This window comes from Hyperolius riggenbachi, chromosome 2 (assembly GCF_040937935.1).
Source record: "Hyperolius riggenbachi isolate aHypRig1 chromosome 2, aHypRig1.pri, whole genome shotgun sequence".
NCBI lineage: Eukaryota > Metazoa > Chordata > Amphibia > Anura > Hyperoliidae > Hyperolius > Hyperolius riggenbachi.
The window spans coordinates 145,293,847-145,315,559 of record NC_090647.1 but is presented as its reverse complement, the minus strand read 5'-3'; the positions used below and the strand labels follow the sequence as shown (position 1 = coordinate 145,315,559).

General features: G+C 45.3%; 2 protein-coding genes across 2 annotated transcripts in view; one reads left to right on the top strand and one right to left on the bottom strand.

Annotated features, from left to right (window-relative positions):
* LOC137545887 (protein LBH-like) overlaps positions 1 to 12,192 on the bottom strand; it is a 50,359-nt gene extending 38,167 nt beyond the window's left edge. Inside the window, exon 1 of the mRNA XM_068267642.1 lies at positions 12,104 to 12,192. The gene's annotated coding sequence lies outside the window, so the exon portion shown is untranslated. The remainder of the gene's footprint in view (positions 1 to 12,103) is intronic.
* A 112-nt stretch (positions 12,193 to 12,304) lies between these two features.
* UQCC3 (ubiquinol-cytochrome c reductase complex assembly factor 3) lies at positions 12,305 to 17,907 on the top strand. The gene is made up of 2 exons (XM_068267643.1): positions 12,305 to 12,577; positions 17,456 to 17,907. The coding sequence occupies exons 1-2, from the start codon at positions 12,458 to 12,460 to the stop codon at positions 17,585 to 17,587; spliced, it is 252 nt and encodes an 83-aa protein (XP_068123744.1). The 5' UTR covers positions 12,305 to 12,457; the 3' UTR covers positions 17,588 to 17,907.
* The last annotated feature ends 3,806 nt before the right edge of the window (positions 17,908 to 21,713 follow it).

Here is a 21,713-nt window from a genome sequence, read left to right as displayed (position 1 = left end):
CAGGAAGTAGAAACAGTGCAGATTTATTGCAGGATTTGTATCAGCTGTAACAAAGAAATGTTTTTCTGAAAAGGTTATTATTCTGAGTTCAGGTCTGCTTTAAGCCCATTCTGCCCTGGATCAATTACCACTCCTGCCCCACCCCAAAATGGCCTAGATTTTCTGCCCTGTCCCATTCATACTTTAGATACATTTTGATAAAGAATAAAGATACAGTACTATAGTATACTTTACCCGGTCCCTAGGAGTTTACTATAAAGGGATTCTACTGTATAGAAGCACAAAATGATATTTTGTATGAAAAAAAACACCTGTTATTTGCAATATTACTACTTGCCAATTATCTCATGCTTTTTTATTAGCAGCTGGTGTTTCCTGGATGACTGCGCTATACTAGAGTGACATGACATCTCCTTGGGGAAGCAATTTTCACATTTGCTGACACTATTTTCTGCACTTAACACGACCATCTATGAGGCTTTCATCACTGAAGGCAGCACCTGACTAATATTGACTTTTGAGCTCTACAGTCTACAGATCAATCTTTTGTCTATCTGAAGGTTTAGATAACAATATCTGCACAAACATTATATGATGGTCAGATGTCATGGCCTCACAGCTGCAAGAATAAGAAATCCTACTGTAAATATGCATTCTCAAACCTCCCTGCATGTGAAGAAGAATAGGACTTCCTGCACACTGGCATATCTCAGGAGAGAACAACAGCAATTAGCCTAGAAAATCAAGTCTGCTCATCCTTTCCCACAACCAGTGGACAATCTGGATAAGCTGAGGAGTGCCCAGACCCATGCAGTTACCTATATGACTGTAATGATGCCAGTAGATGTTTGACAGGCAATACTATTTAAAAAAAAAAATCCCAGAAACAGATATGTTTGCTGAAACAGTGCCCCCTTTTCAATCTTTAGTGGAATAGATTGAGGATGTGACAATCGGTAAAGAGACCATAGATATGCAACACTCAGCTAACTACTGGTTAAAAAAATTAGACTCTAGGCTATGAGAAGCTGTTAGAGCTCTTTTATACTGCAAAACACCAATGCAAGGATAAATGCAGTATAATTGCGGTTTTGCAGTGCGGTTTTTCTGCGATTGAGCTTTGTAGTTTTCTTCCAGAGATTTCTCCGATCCTCCTGCACTCCACCAATGCTCGCTGCGACCCTCTTCTTCAGTGCAGCAGCCACACTGTGCAGACAGGAGTATAGCACAGGTTTGCGCTGTAGCACAGAGCCACTCATACACGTAGGAAGAAGCCATGCACAGGCGTCTCCATGCTACTGCGCAGGTGTGGGCAATGCTTGGGCTTGAGCAATGTGGTTGCACTTGTACAATGATGGGAGCACAGCCTCAAGAACATATTCCACATGGCTTGTTGAGTCTGTTCAGAGGGTTCCAGCGCTGGAATGGTGAGGCTGAAGAGAATGAGGGAAGCCTCAGGACTACCCCAAGATGTCACTCTTCTGAGGCAGTGGCGTAGCAATAGGGGGTGCAGAAGTTGCTACCGCACTGGGGCCCTTGGACCAGAGGGCCCCACTAGGGGCCCTCTTTCTTCATCCATCTTATCAGCTTTTCATTGGTGCTATGCGGGTAATAATCACCTCTATATGTGCATTGAATAGTAATAATCCTTAACCTGCCTGGCGTTCTGATTCCCGCGGCCCTGCTGCAGCGGGAACGTTTTTTGCATATATTTTTTTTCTTTTTCATGTAGCTAGCCTAGCACTAGCTACATGATTCCCCCCCTCCCTGCGGCATCCCTCCCACCCCTCCGATCGCCGCCTGGCGCAATGGCCTGTCCGGAAATCCCGTTCTGAACAGGATTTCCTGGAGCGCTTCCCCCGTCGCCATGGTGACCCACGTCGTGATGTCATCAACGTCGTGACATCACAGGAAGACCCGATCCACCCCTCAGCGCTGCCTGGCACTGATTGGCCAGGCAGCGCACGGGGTCTGGCCTGGGGGGGGGCCTGCATCGCGGCGGGTAGTGGCGGCGGGCGGCGGCAATCGGGTAAGTCACGCAGCAAGCAAAGTGCTTGCTGCGTGTTTTAAAAAAAAAATATTCAAATCGGCCCAGCGGGGCCTGAGCGGTGACCTCCGGCGTCTCTGGACGAGCCTAGCTCGTCCAGAACGCTAGGGAGGTTAACTGTTTCCTTACTCGTATTACACCACTCTGACACTGAAACTGTCCTTGGTAGGTTTTGGGGCTTCATATTAATAGAGGGCTTGGGGCCCCATGTTAAACTCGTACTAGGGGCCCCAAGCTCCTCAGTTACGCCACTGTTCTGAGGTATCTAACTTTTGCTAAAATTTTCGTCACAGGTTCACTATAAAAAAAATACAAACCTCAAACTTTTCAGAGCCAAAACAATTGTTCATGATTGTTTTAGTTGTTAATTTTCTGTATGTGAAAGCATCCCCCATTTTGCTCCCTTGGCTGCAAGCAATAGGCTGGGTTTGTTGATTTCAGCACATAGCTTTGTCCCCAGGCACTTTCTGCCTCTCCTCCCCCTCCCATTTGCATAGTACAATACATCCCATATGGCTGAACTGAACAGGTGTAACTGTCACTGTCATGAAAGGTGGTTTCTTAGATTGCACACTGGTCCTTTCTACCTTTATATTTGCATTTGGATAAAAGCAAAACAATAATATAGAGATTGGTCATAAACTGTGCACAACATAACCACTTTTGAGAAAAATACAAAAACATTTATGTGTACAGATCATTAGATCAGAACAGCCTTTTTGCCTGGTACACACCATGCAATTCAAAGCAGGTAAAAAGGGCATAGGAGCCCATTCAGAAAAAAACGGCACCGCCATAGGTGCCTACTATAAAAGCCACAATTAGCAGCAAAGAAATGAAAATTTGGGTGCATGGCAGTGGCTGCTATCGGGCGCCCCAGGCACCTTAATTTATAGTCTTTGCTGCAAATCATTTCTTTGCAGTAGAGGGGGGAGGAAACGTTTTTTTGGGGGTTAGGGTTAGGCGCCACCAAGGAGAGTCTTAAGTTTAGTAACCACTGGGGGTAGGTCTTAGGATTAGACACCACTGGGGGGGTGTCTTAGGGTTAGGCACCAGCAGGGGAGGGGTCTTAGGGTTAGGCACAGCCAGGGAGGTCTTAGGGTTAGGCATTGGTAGAGGGAGGGTCCTGTGTGAGAGTAGGGTTTTTTTAGCTAAAATATCGGTAACTATTACCAGTATTTTACTATCGGAATTCAGAAGTAGAATATTGCTGATTTTAGCAATAGTCATGCAATTTCCCGTCAGATAGATGGGTCAAATCAATATTTTTGATAGGACTGTGGTCTATTCTCCACTTTCTATTCCACTAAATTATTCTAAACAACGTAAGCTATTTGAGTCAGGTAATGTTGTTGGAAGACTAATGCCTGGTACACACCATGCAATTTCCTGTTAAATAGATGGGTCAAATCGATTAATTCTATCAGGTCCGATCTGATTCCGATCTTTTTTCTGGTCTGTTTTCCAATCACTTCTGTAACGATTGGTGTCAGCACACAGAGAGAATCTGATTATTGGTGATCTGCAGTATCACCAAGAATGCAGATATATACCTGATTATTGATGATCTGCAGAATCACCGATAATACAGATATATTGCAAACCTCTGGACACCTATAGGTATGTGAGTGTTTGGTGTAACAGTAGTACTTTGAGTAATGCACCTGCTGAGCAGATGATCATAGGCAGTAAAGGAATACTGCTATTGAGGGCACAGGAACCTTCCAGCAGACTGAGACTCTCCAAGGGGTGGAGTCAGGCTGAAGATAGGAAGGACCAGAGAGTGAGTGACACCTGAAGGTGGATGTCACTATCTGATCTGGAAACTATCTCTTAAGGGTCGGGCACGCCTGGTCGGCAACACATGGACAGATTAAGTACAAAGACAGAAGGCTGATTCAGTATCCAAGGCAAGCAGGGTCTGGCAACGGAATATCAGATATGCGAGGTACCGAATCAGAGATCAAAGGGATAATCAGGAAAGCAGTAAGTCATAACAGATATCAACAATGCCTAGACTGGGTGTGAAGTCCTTGGTCTCTACACCCTGGAACTAGTCTGATGAATAACAGATAGATAACACAAGTTCCCTAGTCTGGGTGTGAGGTCCGTGGTCTCTACACCCTGGAACTAGTCTAAGCATAAACAGAATAACTGGCTCAGTGTGAATTCCCAGGTCCACCTGGTTCAAACACACTGTTGGATCTGACTAAGGTCTGAGTGCTTCCACGTAGTGTTCGCAACGACAGACAACTTGAGACTGGCCAGCAGTAACTATATATGGAGTAGTGCTCTCCGGCACCACCCCTAATTGATCAACCAATAGTAACCTGCTCTGGAGTCAGCTGATCGGCGTGATCAGCTGATCTCTCCTTGCCCAGTATAAGAGTTCTGCCTCTCAGCGCGTGCGCGCGTATTCCTAAGCCTGTGTGCACTAACAGACTCAGCCACACCAGATACATGCTGCCGCGTGCAAACCGCCGTGCTGGACGCGGAACCAGCCGCCTTACTGTTACATGCGGCGGCTTTTCCGCGTTCTGCCCTGTTACCAGACGCACGCTTCCGCGTGCAAACCACCGCATTGGACGCGGAATCCGCCGCCTCCTCAGCAGCACACGCAGCGGCTTTTCCGCGTTCTCTCACACTTCTACACAAAATTGATCAGAAAGACAATTGGGAATCAGATCGGACTTGACTGAATTAATTGATTTGACCCATTTATTTAACAGGAAATTGCATGGTGTGTACCAGGCTTTAGTCTTCCAATGACTCAAATGGCTTACATTGTTTAGAATAATTTAGTGGAATAGAAAGTGGAGAATAGGTCACATGTTACTTACTTTGAATATACAGGCAATGTATTATTCTTTCTATACTGAACTATGCTTTGTCTGTTTTTCACGTTATTGATATGATGTGTAATTGACTCTTCTTTTTGTAGTGCAAATTGTGAATTGTTATATTTACTCTATAAACATTTTGAAACAGAAAAAAACTAAGTAGATCAGGCCAAAATAAGAGACATAAGATGAGGGACAGAGGGTTTGCTTACAAAAGAGGGACAGTTGTGAACTGTCTCAGGAAGCCATGTTAGTAGCCTCAGCTAATAGTGCTGCACATACATTTCCAGGTACGACCAGGAGGCACGTGAGTATGAGCCCTTATGCTGCTTACATTTCAAAACGGGAACATTAAAAGTCAATACTATCAACGCGCTCCAAATTCTCTATGGATATATTTAAACAGCTCTGCTGCTCCATTGCTGAAATGGAACAGGGGGATGGGGGACATTGAGATGTGCTGATTCTCAAACAGCTAAAGCAGCTTGTACAGGGATTATCTATTATCTTCTCAAAAGAAGGCTTCAGAGAGGGGGAGGGTCAGACTGGGACTGGCAGCTGCCAACTAAACACACAAACATGAAGGAGAGCTGTATTAGTTAATTAATTGCACATATCATTACTGTCCTACCCCAGAAACGACTCAAATCAACACATATCTATAATTTATTTTATTTCATTTTTTTTTTTTACATAAGACTTCTGTCCATTCAGCTTTGAAGAGTATGTAGCAGCATAATTATTAGTAATTTTTATGTATATTCCATAGCGGAAGAGAGTGTATAACAAAGGACAGCAAATAACAAAGTACATTCCTAGCTGTTAGCATATGCATAGTACAATAAGAGCATCCAACAATATGTACATACAAGTACATCCTATATAATAATATCCCTGTGACTGTGTCCCATGTCCCTGGCTCCGATTAGTCCAAATGTGGTGTTTGGCTGACTGATGTCCATGTTTTTTTATAAGTCAAGGTGGGATGAAGCTATGTCCAGAATGTACCCTCAACTTGAAAAGGAGCTAGTATGGTGACCCACTGGGAAGCCTCATAGGGAAACTGCCATTACTTGCTATTTCTACTAGAAAAGTCTGTTGATAACCAATTAGCCAAGCACTCTATCATGGAGGGTGACAGGCTGGACACGTTAGGTGGCTGTGCGCCCATATGTGTTAAAGGAGCCCAAGCAGTATAAGCTGGACTTTATTGTGGCCTGGAACCAGGTGGGAAGCAACCAGATGCTGCAGCAGTGGAGAAGGGTGAGGAGCAAAACAGCTGGGCCAGTGTGTTCTCAGTCATGGAACTGGAGCATATCCATCACCAGCTGAGCTCTGTGTGCAGTATACTAGAGCAATGCTTCCCCTGCCTGCCACCAGCAAGCCCCACCGGGACTTAGATGTTGCTTTCTCCTGGGGAGAAGGGTCTGGAGGAGCTGGGCCAAGGAGCGGCTATACACGGTTTGACTCTGCACTGTGCTGCAGGGTCCAGTTGTAGCAAGTAAGGGCTGGTTCAAACGGCGTCTGTCTGGTGGGACGGCTGCTTGTTTAGTCGATGCTTATCGCTTTTCTGCTACCTCACAAAAAGGGTGTTTGGTAATGGTTCCCATTGTTCCATCATCACATTTTGAGCCCCTAGTTGGAAACAGATGCGTGAACACTGGGCACTACATATAGCGTTCAAGACGAGATGATGGGATCTACTGTGACCTTAAAGGGGCCCATACACTTACCGATTTTCCCGCCGATATACAGCCGATTCGATCACTGTGATCGAATCGGCTCTGAAATCGCTGAGCAAACGCTGACCAAACGATTGATTTCCGTCCAAAATCGATCGTTCTCGTCAATTCCCGTCGTTCCTGTCCGTGCAGAAGATTTCGCTCGATTGCCGGCGGGTCAGGAGTGCATCGATATTGGCGTTCGAATGCCCGACGCTAGCGGCAATACATTACCTGATCCGGCCAGCGCGAGTCCCGGCTGTCACCGCTGCTTATTCTCCGCTCTGGGCTCCGAGTCCGGCAGACTTCACTTCTTCCTGTCCCGGCAGGAAGTTTAAACAATAGAGCGCCCTCTACTGTTTAAACTTCCCGGGACAGGAAGTACAGTGAAGCTGGAGCCCAGAGCAGAGAAGAAGACAGCGGAGACCAGGGGACTCGCGCCGGCCGGATGAGGTAATGTATGCGGGGGCCCGGGGGGCAACGGCAGCAGCGGCAGCTTCACAGATGGTGAATTGATTTCATGCTGAAATTGATTCACAATCTGTTTGCAGTAAAGGCAGTCATATGATCCCTCTTTGATCAGATTCGATCAGAGAGGGATCTATCTGTTGGTCGATCTGATGGCAAATCGACCAGTGTATGGCCACCTTTACACAAACAACTCCAATTGCCTCCACAATTGTTTAAAAAACATGTCATTTGAATGGAATGGCAGTAGATCCCTTTCAGACAAAGCTTTCGTTAGCAGGGCAAAAACGTGCTTATCACGGTATGAAGCAGTCCTAACGGCGAACTTGCTTTCCATCTGGTTCCAAGCCACAATAAACCCCAGCTTATAATAGCTCCAGCTTGACAGCTAATATCACGTTAAAGCACACGTCCAGGAAAAATACAAATAAAAAAATGTACTTACCTGGAGCTACCTTCAGCCCCTTGCAGCCGTCCTGTGCCCTCACCGCAGCTCTGCCCCTCACCGATGGCCCAAGGTCCCCTCCGGTACATGAGACCTACTTGGGCTCCAACGTGTGGCTCACGTAGTCGCGCTGACGTCAGCTGGACTGTACTGCGCAGGCGCAGTATTTCTGCGTCTGCGTAGTACAATCCGGATGACGTCAGTGCGACTCCGTGAGCCTCATGCTGGAGTGCAAGTGGATGCTGACCTGGCGAGGTCTGCATCTTCACCGAAGGGGACCAGGAGCCACCGGAGCTGCGGCGAGGGCACAGGATGGCTGCCAGGGGCTGGAGGAGGCCCCATGTAAGTGATTTTTTTTATTTTTAGTCTTCCTGGACCTTCCCTTTAAAGAGGAACTTTAACCAAGGTTTTAACTTCATTCCAATCAATAGCCGATACCCTTTTTCCCACGATAAATCTTTACCTTTTCTCAAATAGATTATCAGTAGGGTCTGTATGGCTAGAGTGACCAGACGTCCCGGATTGCCCGGGACACGTCCCGGATTCGGGGTCCGCTGTCCCAGGCTTAATGAGGTCCCGGGAAACGTCCCGCTTTCAGCAGCGGGACGTCCCGGCCTCGGGACTCTGGCCACTCTCTCCTCAATGAACTGGCAGCGGCGTCTATAGACGCCGTGCCAGTTCATTGCCCGCAGCCCCGCTCCAGCCTCCTCTTCCGGTGTCTGTTTCCGACACCGGCAGGCGAGCAGGGCTACGGCAAGATGGCTGCCGAAGCCCTGTACTGGAGACCTATTTGTGTCACTAGTACAGGGCTTCGGGCGCCATCTTGCCGTAGCCCTGTCAGCGCGGGAGAGAAGAGCAGGAGGAGGAAGACGGTCCCGGGACGGAGCAGCGCGCCAGAGGCCGGACACTTCTGCCAGGTGAGTAAATGCTTTCTTTTCCAGGTGAAATGTTTGCCCGCATTGTTTCTTTTCCAGGTGAAATGTTTGCCCGCATTGTTTCTTTTCCAGGTGAAATGTTTGCCCGCATTGTTTCTTTTCCAGGTGAAATGTTTGCCCGCATTGTTTCTTTTCCAGGTGAAATGTTTGCCCGCATTGTTTCTTTTCCAGGTGAAATGTTTGCCCGCATTGTTTCTTTTCCAGGTGAAATGTTTGCCCGCATTGTTTCTTTTCCAGGTGAAATGTTTGCCCGCATTGTTTCTTTTCCAGGTGAAATGTTTGCCCGCATTGTTTCTTTTCTGGTGAAATGTTTGCCCGCATTGTTTCTTTTCTGGTGAAATGTTTGCCCGCATTGTTTCTTTTCTAGTGAAATGTTATTGTTTGCCCGCATTGTTTCTTTTCCGGCGAAATGTTTGCCTGCAGTGCGTTTCTTTTCTGGCGAAATGTTTGCCCGCAGTGCGTTTCTTTTCTGGCGAAATGTTTGCCGCATTGCGTTTCTTTTCTGGTGAAATGTTTGGCCGCAGTGCGTTTCTTTTCTGGTGAAATGTTTGCCCGCAGTGCGTTTCTTTTCTGGCGAAATGTTTGCCCGCATTGCGTTTCTTTTCTGGCGAAATGTTTGCCCGCAGTGCGTTTCTTTTCTGGCGAAATGTTTGCCCGCATTGCGTTTCTTTTCTGGTGAAATGTTTGGCCGCAGTGCGTTTCTTTTCTGGTGAAATGTTTGCCCGCAGTGCGTTTCTTTTCTGGTGAAATGTTTGGCCGCAGTGCGTTTCTTTTCTGGTGAAATGTTTGCCCGCAGTGCGTTTATTTTGTACTGACATGTTGCCCGCATTGCGTTTATTTTGTACTGACATGTTTGCCCGCATTGCATTTATTTTATACTGACATGTTGCCTATTGCGTTTATTTTCTGGTGTCCGGGGTAACTGTTACTGCATTTATTATTTAATGGTCATAGATGGCTATGTTTGCTGCTTTGTGGTTACGGTATACTATTAGCATCACACAGTTTCTGCACACCCATGATACAAAGTCTCACAACAAAAGTTAGATGGCGCTGCCTGAATAAAGCTAAAAAGATCCTGATACTGCCCACCTGCTGCTTCCCAGATGAGGTGGGTATCCCCCTCCTCCCACCTTAAAAAACACTACTTTCAAATCCTAATTATGGGTGCGCAGGTGCTGAATAATATGGATGGAGAATTAATCGATAATAAATGGATCAATATTTTATTATAAAAGTCAAAATTACATGCATAATGCACATGCATTACCCTCAATCACACTGTATCCACACATGCATGGGAGTCATATGGTGTCCATTAAAAAATGTGTAAATTACATATATACTCTTAAAGACTCCGCAGGGTTTTTCTTTAAAAATACTAAAAGACTGAAAGAGTATCTCTAATCAATCCCACAGTTCCGTGGCTGTTATCAGCTTTCCCTGTATATGTTTATGTCCCAAACAAATTGTTGTCCACAAATATGCACTATATATACTGTTTGGTGGGTTTTGAAAAAAAAGGTTGATGTCACCTGACACTGTGGTATTCCTGATGCTTAGTTCGTTTTGAACTCCCGACCTGGGTAGCGGCGAGCTACGCTTTGATCTCCGTGGCTCCACGTAGGTACTGGACGGTGTCACCGGCCGAGTTCTCCTATAGTCTCGCGGGAACTCGCCGGACTCTCCAGTCATACAACTCAGAGCGCTCCTGCGCGGTGACGTCACGTCTTTTCCCAGTGGTATGGAGCTGCGTATTGGTCCGCTCTATTTTGTGTTAAGCTCCGGGTTTTCACCTTGCTGTTTTGCGTTCCACGGCGCTTCCTGGATTGGATGCGTTCCACAGCGCTTCCTGGATTGCAAGAGTTGAAATGAACAGCAGATTTTTTAGCATCAACTTCAGATGTCAGTCAAACCTCCTAGTGCTCGGTACTTCAGCAGTCAATGGGGCGCCCCTACAGACTGACTTTGATTGACATGTTTCGACAATAACTATTGTCTTCCTCAGAATCAGTACCTCCTGTTCACTAGTGGCTTCCATCTTTATAAATCCTATAGGATCCTCCTCTTCCTCCTTTCTTTGTGCCGCCCCCTTTTCCCCTTTGTTCCTCTCCAAATAAAGTTATTTAATTACTCGAGTTAACATCTAGTGCAAAAAACCATTAGCTATATATATGCATATGGAACTTGCCTCAATATGTATGTATGTGATATTGCATACACGACCCGAAAGTCCATACATGGATACTTAGACTATACAGTGGGTAAGGAAAACATAAAAAATAAAAAATAAAAATAAATAAATATAGATCAAAAAATGAAAATAGAGAAAAAAATGAAAATAAATATAAATATAAAATTAAAATAATAATAATAAAAAACCAAAGGACACCAATGCTCCTCAGGATCACCATAATGACTCCCCTTACATACTATTACATAACTTACTCTTTTTTATGTTTTCCTTACCCACTGTATAGTGACTATAGGAGAACTCGGCCGGTGACACCGTCCAGTACCTACGTGGAGCCACGGAGATCAAAGCGTAGCTCGCCGCTACCCAGGTCGGGAGTTCAAAACGAACTAAGCATCAGGAATACCACAGTGTCAGGTGACATCAACCTTTTTTTTCAAAACCCACCAAACAGTATATATAGTGCATATTTGTGGACAACAATTTGTTTGGGACATAAACATATACAGGGAAAGCTGATAACAGCCACGGAACTGTGGGATTGATTAGAGATACTCTTTCAGTCTTTTAGTATTTTTAAAGAAAAACCCTGCGGAGTCTTTAAGAGTATATATGTAATTTACACATTTTTTAATGGACACCATATGACTCCCATGCATGTGTGGATACAGTGTGATTGAGGGTAATGCATGTGCATTATGCATGTAATTTTGACTTTTATAATAAAATATTGATCCATTTATTATCGATTAATTCTCCATCCATATTATTCAGCACCTGCGCACCCATAATTAGGATTTGAAAGTAATGATACAAAGTCTCGTTTGTCCACATCATGGCGTAAACACTGCTTTCTTATGCCTCGCTGTTACATCATTACGTTAGCTCCGCCCATACAATGTCATGGCCACGCCCATTTTTTCGGCGCCAGCCCCCCTCCCCCAGTCTTCGCCGCTGCGTGCTCCTCACTCCTTCCCACTTTTCGCTGCGGCGCGCTGCGCGCGCCGCCCCCCCCCCCCCCCCGTCCCAGTTTGGACCCACAAAAATATGGTCACTCTAGTATGGCTGATATTGCGATGAAACTCCTCCCATAGTGTGATGTCATGACCTTGGCACTGACAGTTTGCTGCCTGTGAACCTCATTGCATTGTTGGAAATAATAGCTTTTTCCAACAAGCAGTATCTCCCTCTGTGCATAGAACTCTCACTAAGGAACATTCTGTACAGATCAGCTTACAGAACTAAAGATGTCTCTGACTGATACATTTCAGAATGTAAATCAGGGAGAGGAAAGATTTTACAATGGCCAAACATTTGACTAAGTAATCTATAAATGAATATTGTAAAAAAATAAGAAATTGTATTCATTATGTTATTTTCACTACAGTTCCTATTTATGCATCAGATTAATCCGTAATAACAGCAGTAGCTTCTGTGACATTGATTAACTGACCCTCAACATAGTAGCAGACATCAGAGACCTCTCTCACGTGAAGAATCTAGTCTGCAGTCCACTGACGTCCATGACGTCTGTCTCTTCCACTGGCGACATTTTGTATAAACTGCTCCGTATGCAGCAGCGTTGCCAGGACTTCATAAAAATGGAGGACGCCATGGACTGCTGCGCACAAAAACGAGGACTTAAAAAAAAAAAAGTAGCTCCAGCTTTCCACAATATGGAGTCGTCTGCGTAGTGCGTACGGTTTCATAAGCGCTGTCTCCGTGTAACTCGGAGGTGTGATTGTCATTGTTGTGGCTGCATTCACCTGCTGAGTTGTCCGTGTCCCTTCGCTGTGTAGATGCAGCCATGTCCACGCTGGTGCGCATAGCGGTCGCGACATTGTCATTGGCCGGCTTCACAGGGGTGGGGTGCCTGCTATGGGCATTAATGGTACCAAGCCATGAACAGGTGTTAGAGATGCGGAAGGTAAGGCTGGGTACCTCGTGCATGATCCACATTTCTCATAAAGGTTAGAGCCAGAATGGTATTACATATTTTACTGTATGTGATTATCAAACAGTGAACATAAGATGTCCAGCAACTGCTCTGTCTGAACTGAAACCTGACATTAGAATAGCAAGTTCTGATATGTATGGTATATCACAGATTTCATGTTTGATGCATTTCAAAGGTGCAATTCGTAGCTTGTGCTGTCAGCTGTAGTTTATATTTGTGTATATCTTATATGTTAGCATAAGGGTCCTTATTCAATTTACTGTTTCCTCTAAGTTTTTTTTCGACTTGATGATTTCCATCTTCTGTTTAAAATAACTTTCACAAGTGTCTGATGGGTGGTGGTAAGAGAGCAAAGGCACAGCAGGATAAAAGTAGATAAAACTTTTAAAATTTGTTTGGGGACGCGGTGGATTTGCCTCTGGAAAGCAGACACGAAAGACTGTCTGAATAATACCCCAAAGATGCAACGTGTTTTGCAGGCATAGCCTACTTTATCAGGCAATATGGTGGGGACAAACAGAAATTTGGCAGTAGCAAGTATAGTGCCTCTCTGTGCTACTGCCGAATTTCTGTTTGTCCCCACCATATTGCCTGATGAAGCGGGCTGTGCCTGCGAAACGTGTTGCATCTTTGGGGTACTTTTCAATAAACGTGTTTAATATTCGGACAGTCTTTCGTTTCTGCTTTCCGGAGGTAAGTCCACCGCTTCCTCCGAGCAAGTTTTAAGTGTGTGTGTGTATTTTTTTTTTTTTCTACCTTTTATCCTGCTGGTGCCTCTGTTCTCTTACTGCTATACCATGTCCACCCTTGGTGGAGGGGTGACCTACCCCCTTCTTTCCGATTTACAGAGAGCGACTTCTTAATCCTGAGTGAGGGCAGGTTTAATCTCCTCACCTGGTAGAACAGCGAGGAGACCGCCAGCGCATACCACTAAGGCTGCATCTGAAATGACCACCAGCTCAGTGTGTAGCACCTATATAGACTTTCTGCACACTTCGCATTCAATTCAGATGCAAATCATATGCAAATCTGCTACTACTTATCATGCAAACAACATTGGGCTCTATTCATAAAAAAGTTGTGGCGAAAAAAATCCTGGAGGTAAAATACCGCAGCGGTTTTATGAATAGAGCCCATTGTAACTATGGGCTCTATTCCTAAAACCTTACCACAAGTTTTCCGCTCAAAACAGCGGATTTTCCCGTCCATTTAGCAAAGTGGACATTCATAAAAGCTGTTCCCGCATGAAAATCTATGATTCCCCCAGCAGAGTGAGAAATTTCCGCCTTCTCCAGTGTTTTTCTAGATTTATCTAGAAAAAAGTAACAAAATGGCCATTCATAAAGTTTTTAGAGGAAGCGGTATGTGGACGGGAAATACCGCTTCCTCTGCTTTTGCGGATTACATACAAGTGAATGGGACACACCTCCCAGAGAGAACAGTGCACGGAGGGACTCTGTCGGCTGAAGTGTTTCCGCATGCCTTCCGACAGCTTACCGCCAGCCTTCAGCGGGAGATCTCCGCACTTGCATCGCAGCTGGCAAGATTTTTATGAATTACCACACAGAAGTCTAAAATACCGCTGCGGTATTTTCCCTCCAGGAGTTTTTTCGCCACAAATGTTTTATGAATAGAGCCCAAAGTAACTTGTCAGGTTAGCTGCTCCCAGCCCCTCCTCCTGAGTTTCCTGTTTGCATGATAAGTAGTAGCAGATTTGCATATGATTTGCATCTGAATTGAATGCGAAGTGTGCAGAAAGTCTACATAGGTGCTACACACTGAGCTGGTGGTTATATCAGATGCAGCCTTAGTGGTATGCGCTGGCGTTCTCCTCGCTGTTCTACCAAATGTAAGTTACACATTTTTTTTTCTGCTTAGCTGCTCCCGAGGTTTTAAATTTAGGTTAGGTCACTTGCCCGGAGGTCTGCCTCACCGTGGCGCAAGTGTCTAGTATAATATACTTTGCATGCAAACCATTTTGGAAGCTAAAGCACCTCCTAGTTTAATAAATGTTAGCACTTGTCTTGGATGCAGGGCGTGCATTTTTCAGTCTGGCAGAGGCGGTGTATGCCTATGCGATTAACCATTCAATTGCAACATGTATTTAGGGATGCGCAGCCTTTCCCCCCTCCCCCCGCCTGTCAGCTGATCCCATCCACTTGCTAGTGCCCGCTATGGGCAGTGGACAGAGAATGGAAATTTTGGTTTGTTTGCCAGGATTTATTTCTCATTGAGTCAAGCAAGGACCAATGGCCTGAAACAAAATGTAACAATTTGGGGTGCATGTCTGTATAAAGTAACGCCTCATTAACATTAGGCAACGCGTATGGCCGTGCGTTCGGGAAGCAAGTGCACCCGATCGCACTCTATGTTGCCTTGCGTTGCTGATCCTATTCATTACAGTGAATGAGATCAGCATTGCGCTTTGCCAAAAATGGGTGCAGCGCACTGCTGAAATGTACACGGAAGTGTATATAGTGTGAATGAGGTCTTACAGTTGTACATGTGCCATAAACTTATCTGGATGCTCTTCTTGGGAGATAAAAAAATAAATCATACAGTGATCCACACTTGCTGGGAGTAAAGACCTGCGGTTCTGCTCCTCCATAGCTGTCACAGGTGGCTTTGAGAGAGGAATGAATGGAAATCTTACTGCTACTGAAAGGGGAAAAAAACTGGGATTTGCCCACTTGACTCAAACCCTGCTGATCTGCTCCATGCCGATAGCTTCAATCTAATGCCTGGTACACACCATGTCATTTTATCAACAGACTGGAAATTTCCCGCTTGTCCAATCTGCTTCAGATTGAGTAAGGGATCGATTTTGTGCAGTACTGAACTCAAAATTCTTGATTGGAAGCAGATCGGACTTGCTGGAAATTATTGGGTGAGAATTTTCATAGCAGTGTGCACCAAGCATAACCCCTCACGACTGAACAATAATGTTCAGTCATGCCCATTCAGAAGCTGTCACTATCCCGATCTACTTTCCTATTATTGCCCCAATTCAGTAGTCCCTTAAAGTGACCTGAGCAGTGATTTAAAAACGAACGTCCCCATAAGGGAGGGAGGTTTGTAATAGTGGTGTACCACTGGGGGTTGAAGGGAGTACCATTGCCTATGGGGTGCTGATCCTCTGGCCCATACGGAATACTCCATCTTCTCAAACCAACTGCAGCTTCAGTAGGCATTCTGGGAAATGTAGTTCAGGAGATGCAAGTATAGAGCTCTCCCCACATGCATTGCGGCGTACACACGTGACCCCTGCTGGGAATTGCAAATGCCTGCTGAGGCTGCCGGTCAGCTTGAGAAGATGGAGAGTCCCGTACTGGCTGGGGGATCAGCACTCTGTTAAAGGTGCGTCCAAACCCCTGCACCCCAGCAACACAGACCATTACAAACCTCCCTCCCTTATGTGGAGGTTTGTTTTCAAATTTCTGCTCAGGTTGCTTTAACGTACCTCCAGAATGAAGGGGGGGGGGGGGGAGGAGGAGGGAATGAATCAAACCCATGGAAGGCTAGATTACCTTTCCTGAGGAGGCTGGTGCTGCTAGTTCCTTGGGGTCCCTTCGATTCCCTGTTCCTGGTACTCTTCTTCTTTGACTGGCTATTCCTGTCATAGAGCCTCTCGAAAGTTTCCCCTAGCAGTGATGAGTATTTTAGAACTGCGTATGCACTAATCCTGATCTACACATGCGCAACAAAACGAAGCGATGGTCCACTGCGCATGTGCGGTTCGAAATTGCTTTGGAGAACTTTCTGATCAGATGGGGGAGGGGGGGGGACGACTCTGAAGACAACAGGCAAGTATCAGTCTTCTCGGTATAAAGTCATCTAGTTCTCCATGGGCTTAAATGGAGTCAGAAGGGCCTTTACAAAACAAAACTGAGACTCTCCTAAGTAGAGGGAAGGCTCTAGGTCCTAATCGGTCTTCCGTTCCTCCAGCGCTGGCTCCCCGTTAACAGTCTTTGACCGATCAGTCGAAGACTGCTCTCTGGCGCTGCCTGAGGCTACGGAAGGATCCGTGAGCCTGAGTGGTCCCGAAGATGGGCCGCTCCGTACTGTGCATGAGGGAGCATGCTGTCTCGAGCGCATGCGCAGTATTGAGCTGCCCATCTTTGGGAGAACTTGGGCTCACAAAGCCTTCCGAAACCTCCCCGGCGGGAGATTTGAACCAGGGATCCATTGCTGGAACGTGGGGACAGTGAGAGGAAAAGGAAGGCTCATTAAAGCCCCATCTACACCATGGGACATTGTAGCGATCCGGCGGCTCGATTAGCCGCCGGATCGCCTCTTCCGCGTGCCCGCCATGTCCCCGCTCGCGCGCCGCATTCGAGTCCCCGCCGGCGCCGCTTATCTTCCGCACGATTCCCTGCCATTGTCCCCTCGCGGGGATCGAGCAGGGAATCGGCGGTGCGGAGATCCGTCCTGTCGGATCTTATCAATCAAGCCGCATCAGCGGCTCGATTGATAAGGAGCATCGCGGCCATATCTACGCGTGTAGATGCGGCTTAAGACCGAGAGCTTTCCCTTTGCTTAGGTATTTATCTGTTTTGGTTTTGTTTTGTTTGTTTTTTTTAAACTCTCTTCAGATTACCTTTTAATTCAGTACCTTTTTCCGATTCGGTGCTTTTGTGCCTGAGGCAGAGAATGACCTAAAAGCAGATACTTAGGAAAAGGGACAAACATTTCATGGACTATTTTTTTAAATCTGAAATATGCTATTATAATTGTAACACTCCATAAGAGAACGTTATTGCAAATTCTGTTAATATCATTCAGAATAAATCATGTTTGTTGTAAGTTTAAGTCAGTGTATTTTTGTCATCTCTTTTATTTTTGTTCTAGCAAGCAATTAAAGAAGATCCTGCTATGATGGCAGAGAGACTCCGACAAAATGAGTTGATCATGAAGGTACTTAAAGAAGCTGCCGAAACAAATGTAAACGTGGCCAGTAAGTCTTCGTGGATCTCAAAATGATAAACCGCTGATGACTGATTCAATGCCTTGGTTTTATACAGTTGCACAGAAATGACAGCAACTGCCATTATAAAATGTGGATTATTCTGATTGTCTGCTCCAAAACTGTATGAGCAATTTTTTTTCCTGGCCTGTGCGGGACCACTTCTGAGAAGAGGCGTTCTATAATGGATTTCTGGAACATGGAGAGAGATTTATGTGCATATTATTTTCTATAACCCTATGGCTGCCTCTTTATTGCTCTACCCAGCTATGCTAGGTTTATTAAATGGGGGTACAGTGTTTAACCTGAATTGCATTTAATAAAATCTGTCAAATTATGCTGGCCTTGCTGTGTATTTTTGCTGCTGGTTATGGGATAGGCAAAAGAGTGTGTAGGGGTGGTGTGGATGGAGAATGCACTAATCAGCCACAGGACACAAATGCCACACGTACACTAAGAATGAAATGCTCAAAAGTTATTTGTGTTCAAAATTAATATAACCATAGCATCAGGCTCATATAGTAGTAAGTAAATGGCTGGATCATATACCTGTTAGACACCACCTTTGACACAGGAGACCATGGTTTCAATCCTAGCTGCAGCTAGTTACCTATTCAGCAAGGCGTTCTTGAGCAAGGGCGCAAGGTGAGATTGATATGGAGGCTGCCATATTTATTTCCTTTTAAGCAATGCAAGTTGCTGGCCATAACACTGATCTTTTTGTCTCTAATGCTAGGTACACACTATGAAATTTTCTGTCAGAGCAATCACTTCCAACATTTGCGATCTATTTCCAACCATTTTCTGTTCACTTCTATGGGAAAACTATTGGACATGTTGGAATTCAATCTGACAGTAAATCTACCAGAAAATCTCAGTGTGTACCTAGCATAATACTTTAAGCCGGGGCTTCCCAATCCTCAAGTACCACCAACGGCGCATGTTTTTCAGAAAACCACAAAGATTCACAGGTGGGGTATTTAATGTCTCGGTAGAGTTGATTAACTAGTTCCGGACCGACGCAGTATGAATCTACGTCCAGCAGGTGGTGCTGCCGCTCTGACTGGATGTAGATTCAACCTGATAACTTGCGTGTCCCCGCTGATACCGCCAATCTCTCTGCTCTGAACCCGCCGCAATTCGCTTGCTCTGCCATCTATAAGACGGCAGTGCTCTGTAAGCAGGTCAGGAGACTATTTCATTGGCTCCTGACCACATGATCATGGAGAGCCAATCACATTGGCTACCATTGATAGACAGCGTCAGGAGCCAATGAAAGCAGCTCCTGACCGGCTGTCAGCACTCTGCTGTCATAGAGATGGCAGAGCGAGGAGCCTGCGGTGATGGGGCAGCATTGGGACCGGTGACGAATGTGCGGCGATTCATCAGAAGGCCCCCTTAAAGACCCTGGTCTTTAAGGGGGCAGTGCGCCGGTGTGAGGACGCGTGCAAGCTCTTTGGAATGCAGGGTGGATGGCGGAATTATGGGTAAATAACCCCTTGTACCCCCGCCGCACACCTGCACCAACTGAACCTCATTTGAATCACTTGTGATTACTCGTGAATGCATCCGGGGAGCATCCCTGCTCCCCAACAGTGCATGTTTTGCAGGCAGCCTCACCTATGCACAGGTGGGGTAATTAGTGTCTCAGCTAGCTGGTTTTCATGAAGCTGAGACACTAATTACCCCATCTGTGCATAGGTGAGGTTGCCTGCAAAACATGCACTGTTAGGGAGTCACAAGGACAGATTTGAGAAACACTGACCTAAGGTAAGCACAGCGGTATGTTCATACTGGATCAACATACCTCTGTGCGTTGTCCGTTTGTTTCCCCTTGATACTGTAATCCATGGCTAAAGTCAAATTTTCAGACCGAAAGAGTCAGGTTAGCTGATTCACAATCAGGATAGACTTTGAAAATCCAGCAATCTTAGTCATACAGAAGTAGCAGTCCAAGTGATGGTGTTTTGGTTTACGCCAAACCAGAGAAACTGCAAAAGCCAGTTTATTCCTTTTCCCATTCGGCCATTGTGTTAGACTATCATAACACACCTCACAACATATATTAGGTGCCCAGCTTTTATCCTGATCTCCAATTTTATATCTGAAGTAATACTTTCAAACAGTTGCCCTCTTGGTCAGGTTCTTGCTTTGATTACATGGGGTGTATTTACCACAAATGTAGCAAAAAGTGTCCAGGTGATTGACACAGCTGTGCCTATTCATCCTTGGCTCAAAACAGACTCGCTATACTTCTGCTCACTGTCTTTGCTGCCATGGCAAGGCAGCCCCCACACAGCAACAGCACTGGCCCTATCAGGCTCATTAGCATGTGAAACTCCTACAAGTGCTGTACCTTCTCATGAGCACCTGGGTGGCTGTAGCAGTAAATCCCTCAGGGGGTGGGTTACAGTCAAATTTTCCCCGACAAAGATACAAATGGTAGTCTGCCAATTTGTTATCCTGTGTTATTAAAGTTAATACGCCAAAGCCAGTTCCCAAGATGTTCTTGATTTTTCCTATACTATCCTGGACTTAAAGTGTACCTGAGGTGATATGTGACATGAGATAAACATGTGTATGTACAGTACAAAACATTAAGAACCAGGCTGTTTTACTTGTTTTGCTGCCTGAAAGAGTTAATTTCTAGGCATGGAAGTGACAGCTTCTGTCTTGTCGGGAATATACAGGGTGGGCCATTTATAAGGATACACCTTAATAAAATGGGAATAGTTGGTGATATTCCTGTTTGTGGCACATTAGTATATGTGAGGGGGAAAACTTTTCAAGATGGGTGGTGGCCATTTTGAATCCAACTTGTTTTTTCAATAGGAACAGGGTCATGTGACACATCAAACTTAGTGGGAATTTCACAAGAAAAACAATGGTGTGCTTGGTTTTAACATAACTATTCTTTCATGAGTTATTTACAAGTTTCTCTTTGTTTACAGTCATTGATCTGTCGCTGAGGTTAACACGTGGGGAGTGGATAGAAATTGTGTTGATATCTAGTGAACGCAGTAACTGGGTCATTGCAGCAGATTTCAATGCAAGACATCCTACGAGACCACCCATCTCCAATGCTACTGTTAGCAAACTGCTTGCTAAGTTTTGTAAAACTGGTTGAGTGTTGGTTTTGCCAAAATGTGGACGCATGAAATCTGTCGCTAATAAAGAAACCTCAGTGGCTGTCCTAGCTTCATTCAGCAAGAGCCCACAGCGTAGCACTCTCCGCATGTCACGAGAGTGGCATTAATCGAACATCCCTTCGGCGGATATTAGCTACTCACAAATGGCACCCTTACAAACTCTAGCTACTGCAGCATCTCAACGAGGATGACCCAGATCAGCGCACTGAATTTGCGGAGTGGGCAAAACAAAAATTGAAACAGGACCCTCAGTTTATGCAGAAGATTTTGTTCAGTGATGAGGCAAACTTTTATGTGAATGGTGAAGTTAACAAAACCACTGCTATTGGTCTGACACTAACCCACATTGGATAGATCCCTCCAAGACTGTTGGAACAAAAAAAATTCATGGTATGGTGTGGTATATGGAGTACAAACATAGTGGGGCCATTCTTCATCAATGGAAACCTCAAGGCCACTGGATATGCGAAATTGCTACATGATGATGTGGTGTTTCCCTCTTTATGCACTGAAACTGGCATGTTCCCTGAGTTTATCCAGCAAGATGGTGCACCACCACATTATGGGTGTCAGGTCCGAGCATTCGTAGATGAACAGTTTCCTGGAAAGTGGATTGGTCGTCGTGGGCCAGTTGAATGGCCCCCAAGGTCTCCCAGTCTGACCCCCTTAGACTTTTATCTTTGGGGTCATCTGAGGGCAATTGTCTATGCTGTGAAGATACGAGATATGCAGCACCTGAAACTACGGATACTGGAAGCCTGTGCTAGCATTTCTCCTGTGGTGTTGCTATCAGTGGGAGAAGAGGGTTGCACTGACAATCCAACACAATGGGCAGCACATTGAATACATTTTATAAGTGGTCATAAACTTGTAAATAACTTATGAAAGAATAACGTTGCATTAAAACCAAGCACACCATTGTTTTTCTTGTGAAATTCCCAATAAGTTTGATGTCGCATGACCTTCTTCCTATTGAAAAAACAAAAGTTGGATT

Bases quoted from the DNA above. Each gene is read 5' to 3' on its own strand.
- UQCC3 (XM_068267643.1), top strand. From the start codon at position 12,458: ATGTCCACGCTGGTGCGCATAGCGGTCGCGACATTGTCATTGGCCGGC. The intron at 12,578-17,455 runs GTAAGGCTGGGT...TTTTTGTTCTAG, and splicing joins AGGTGTTAGAGATGCGGAAG to CAAGCAATTAAAGAAGATCC.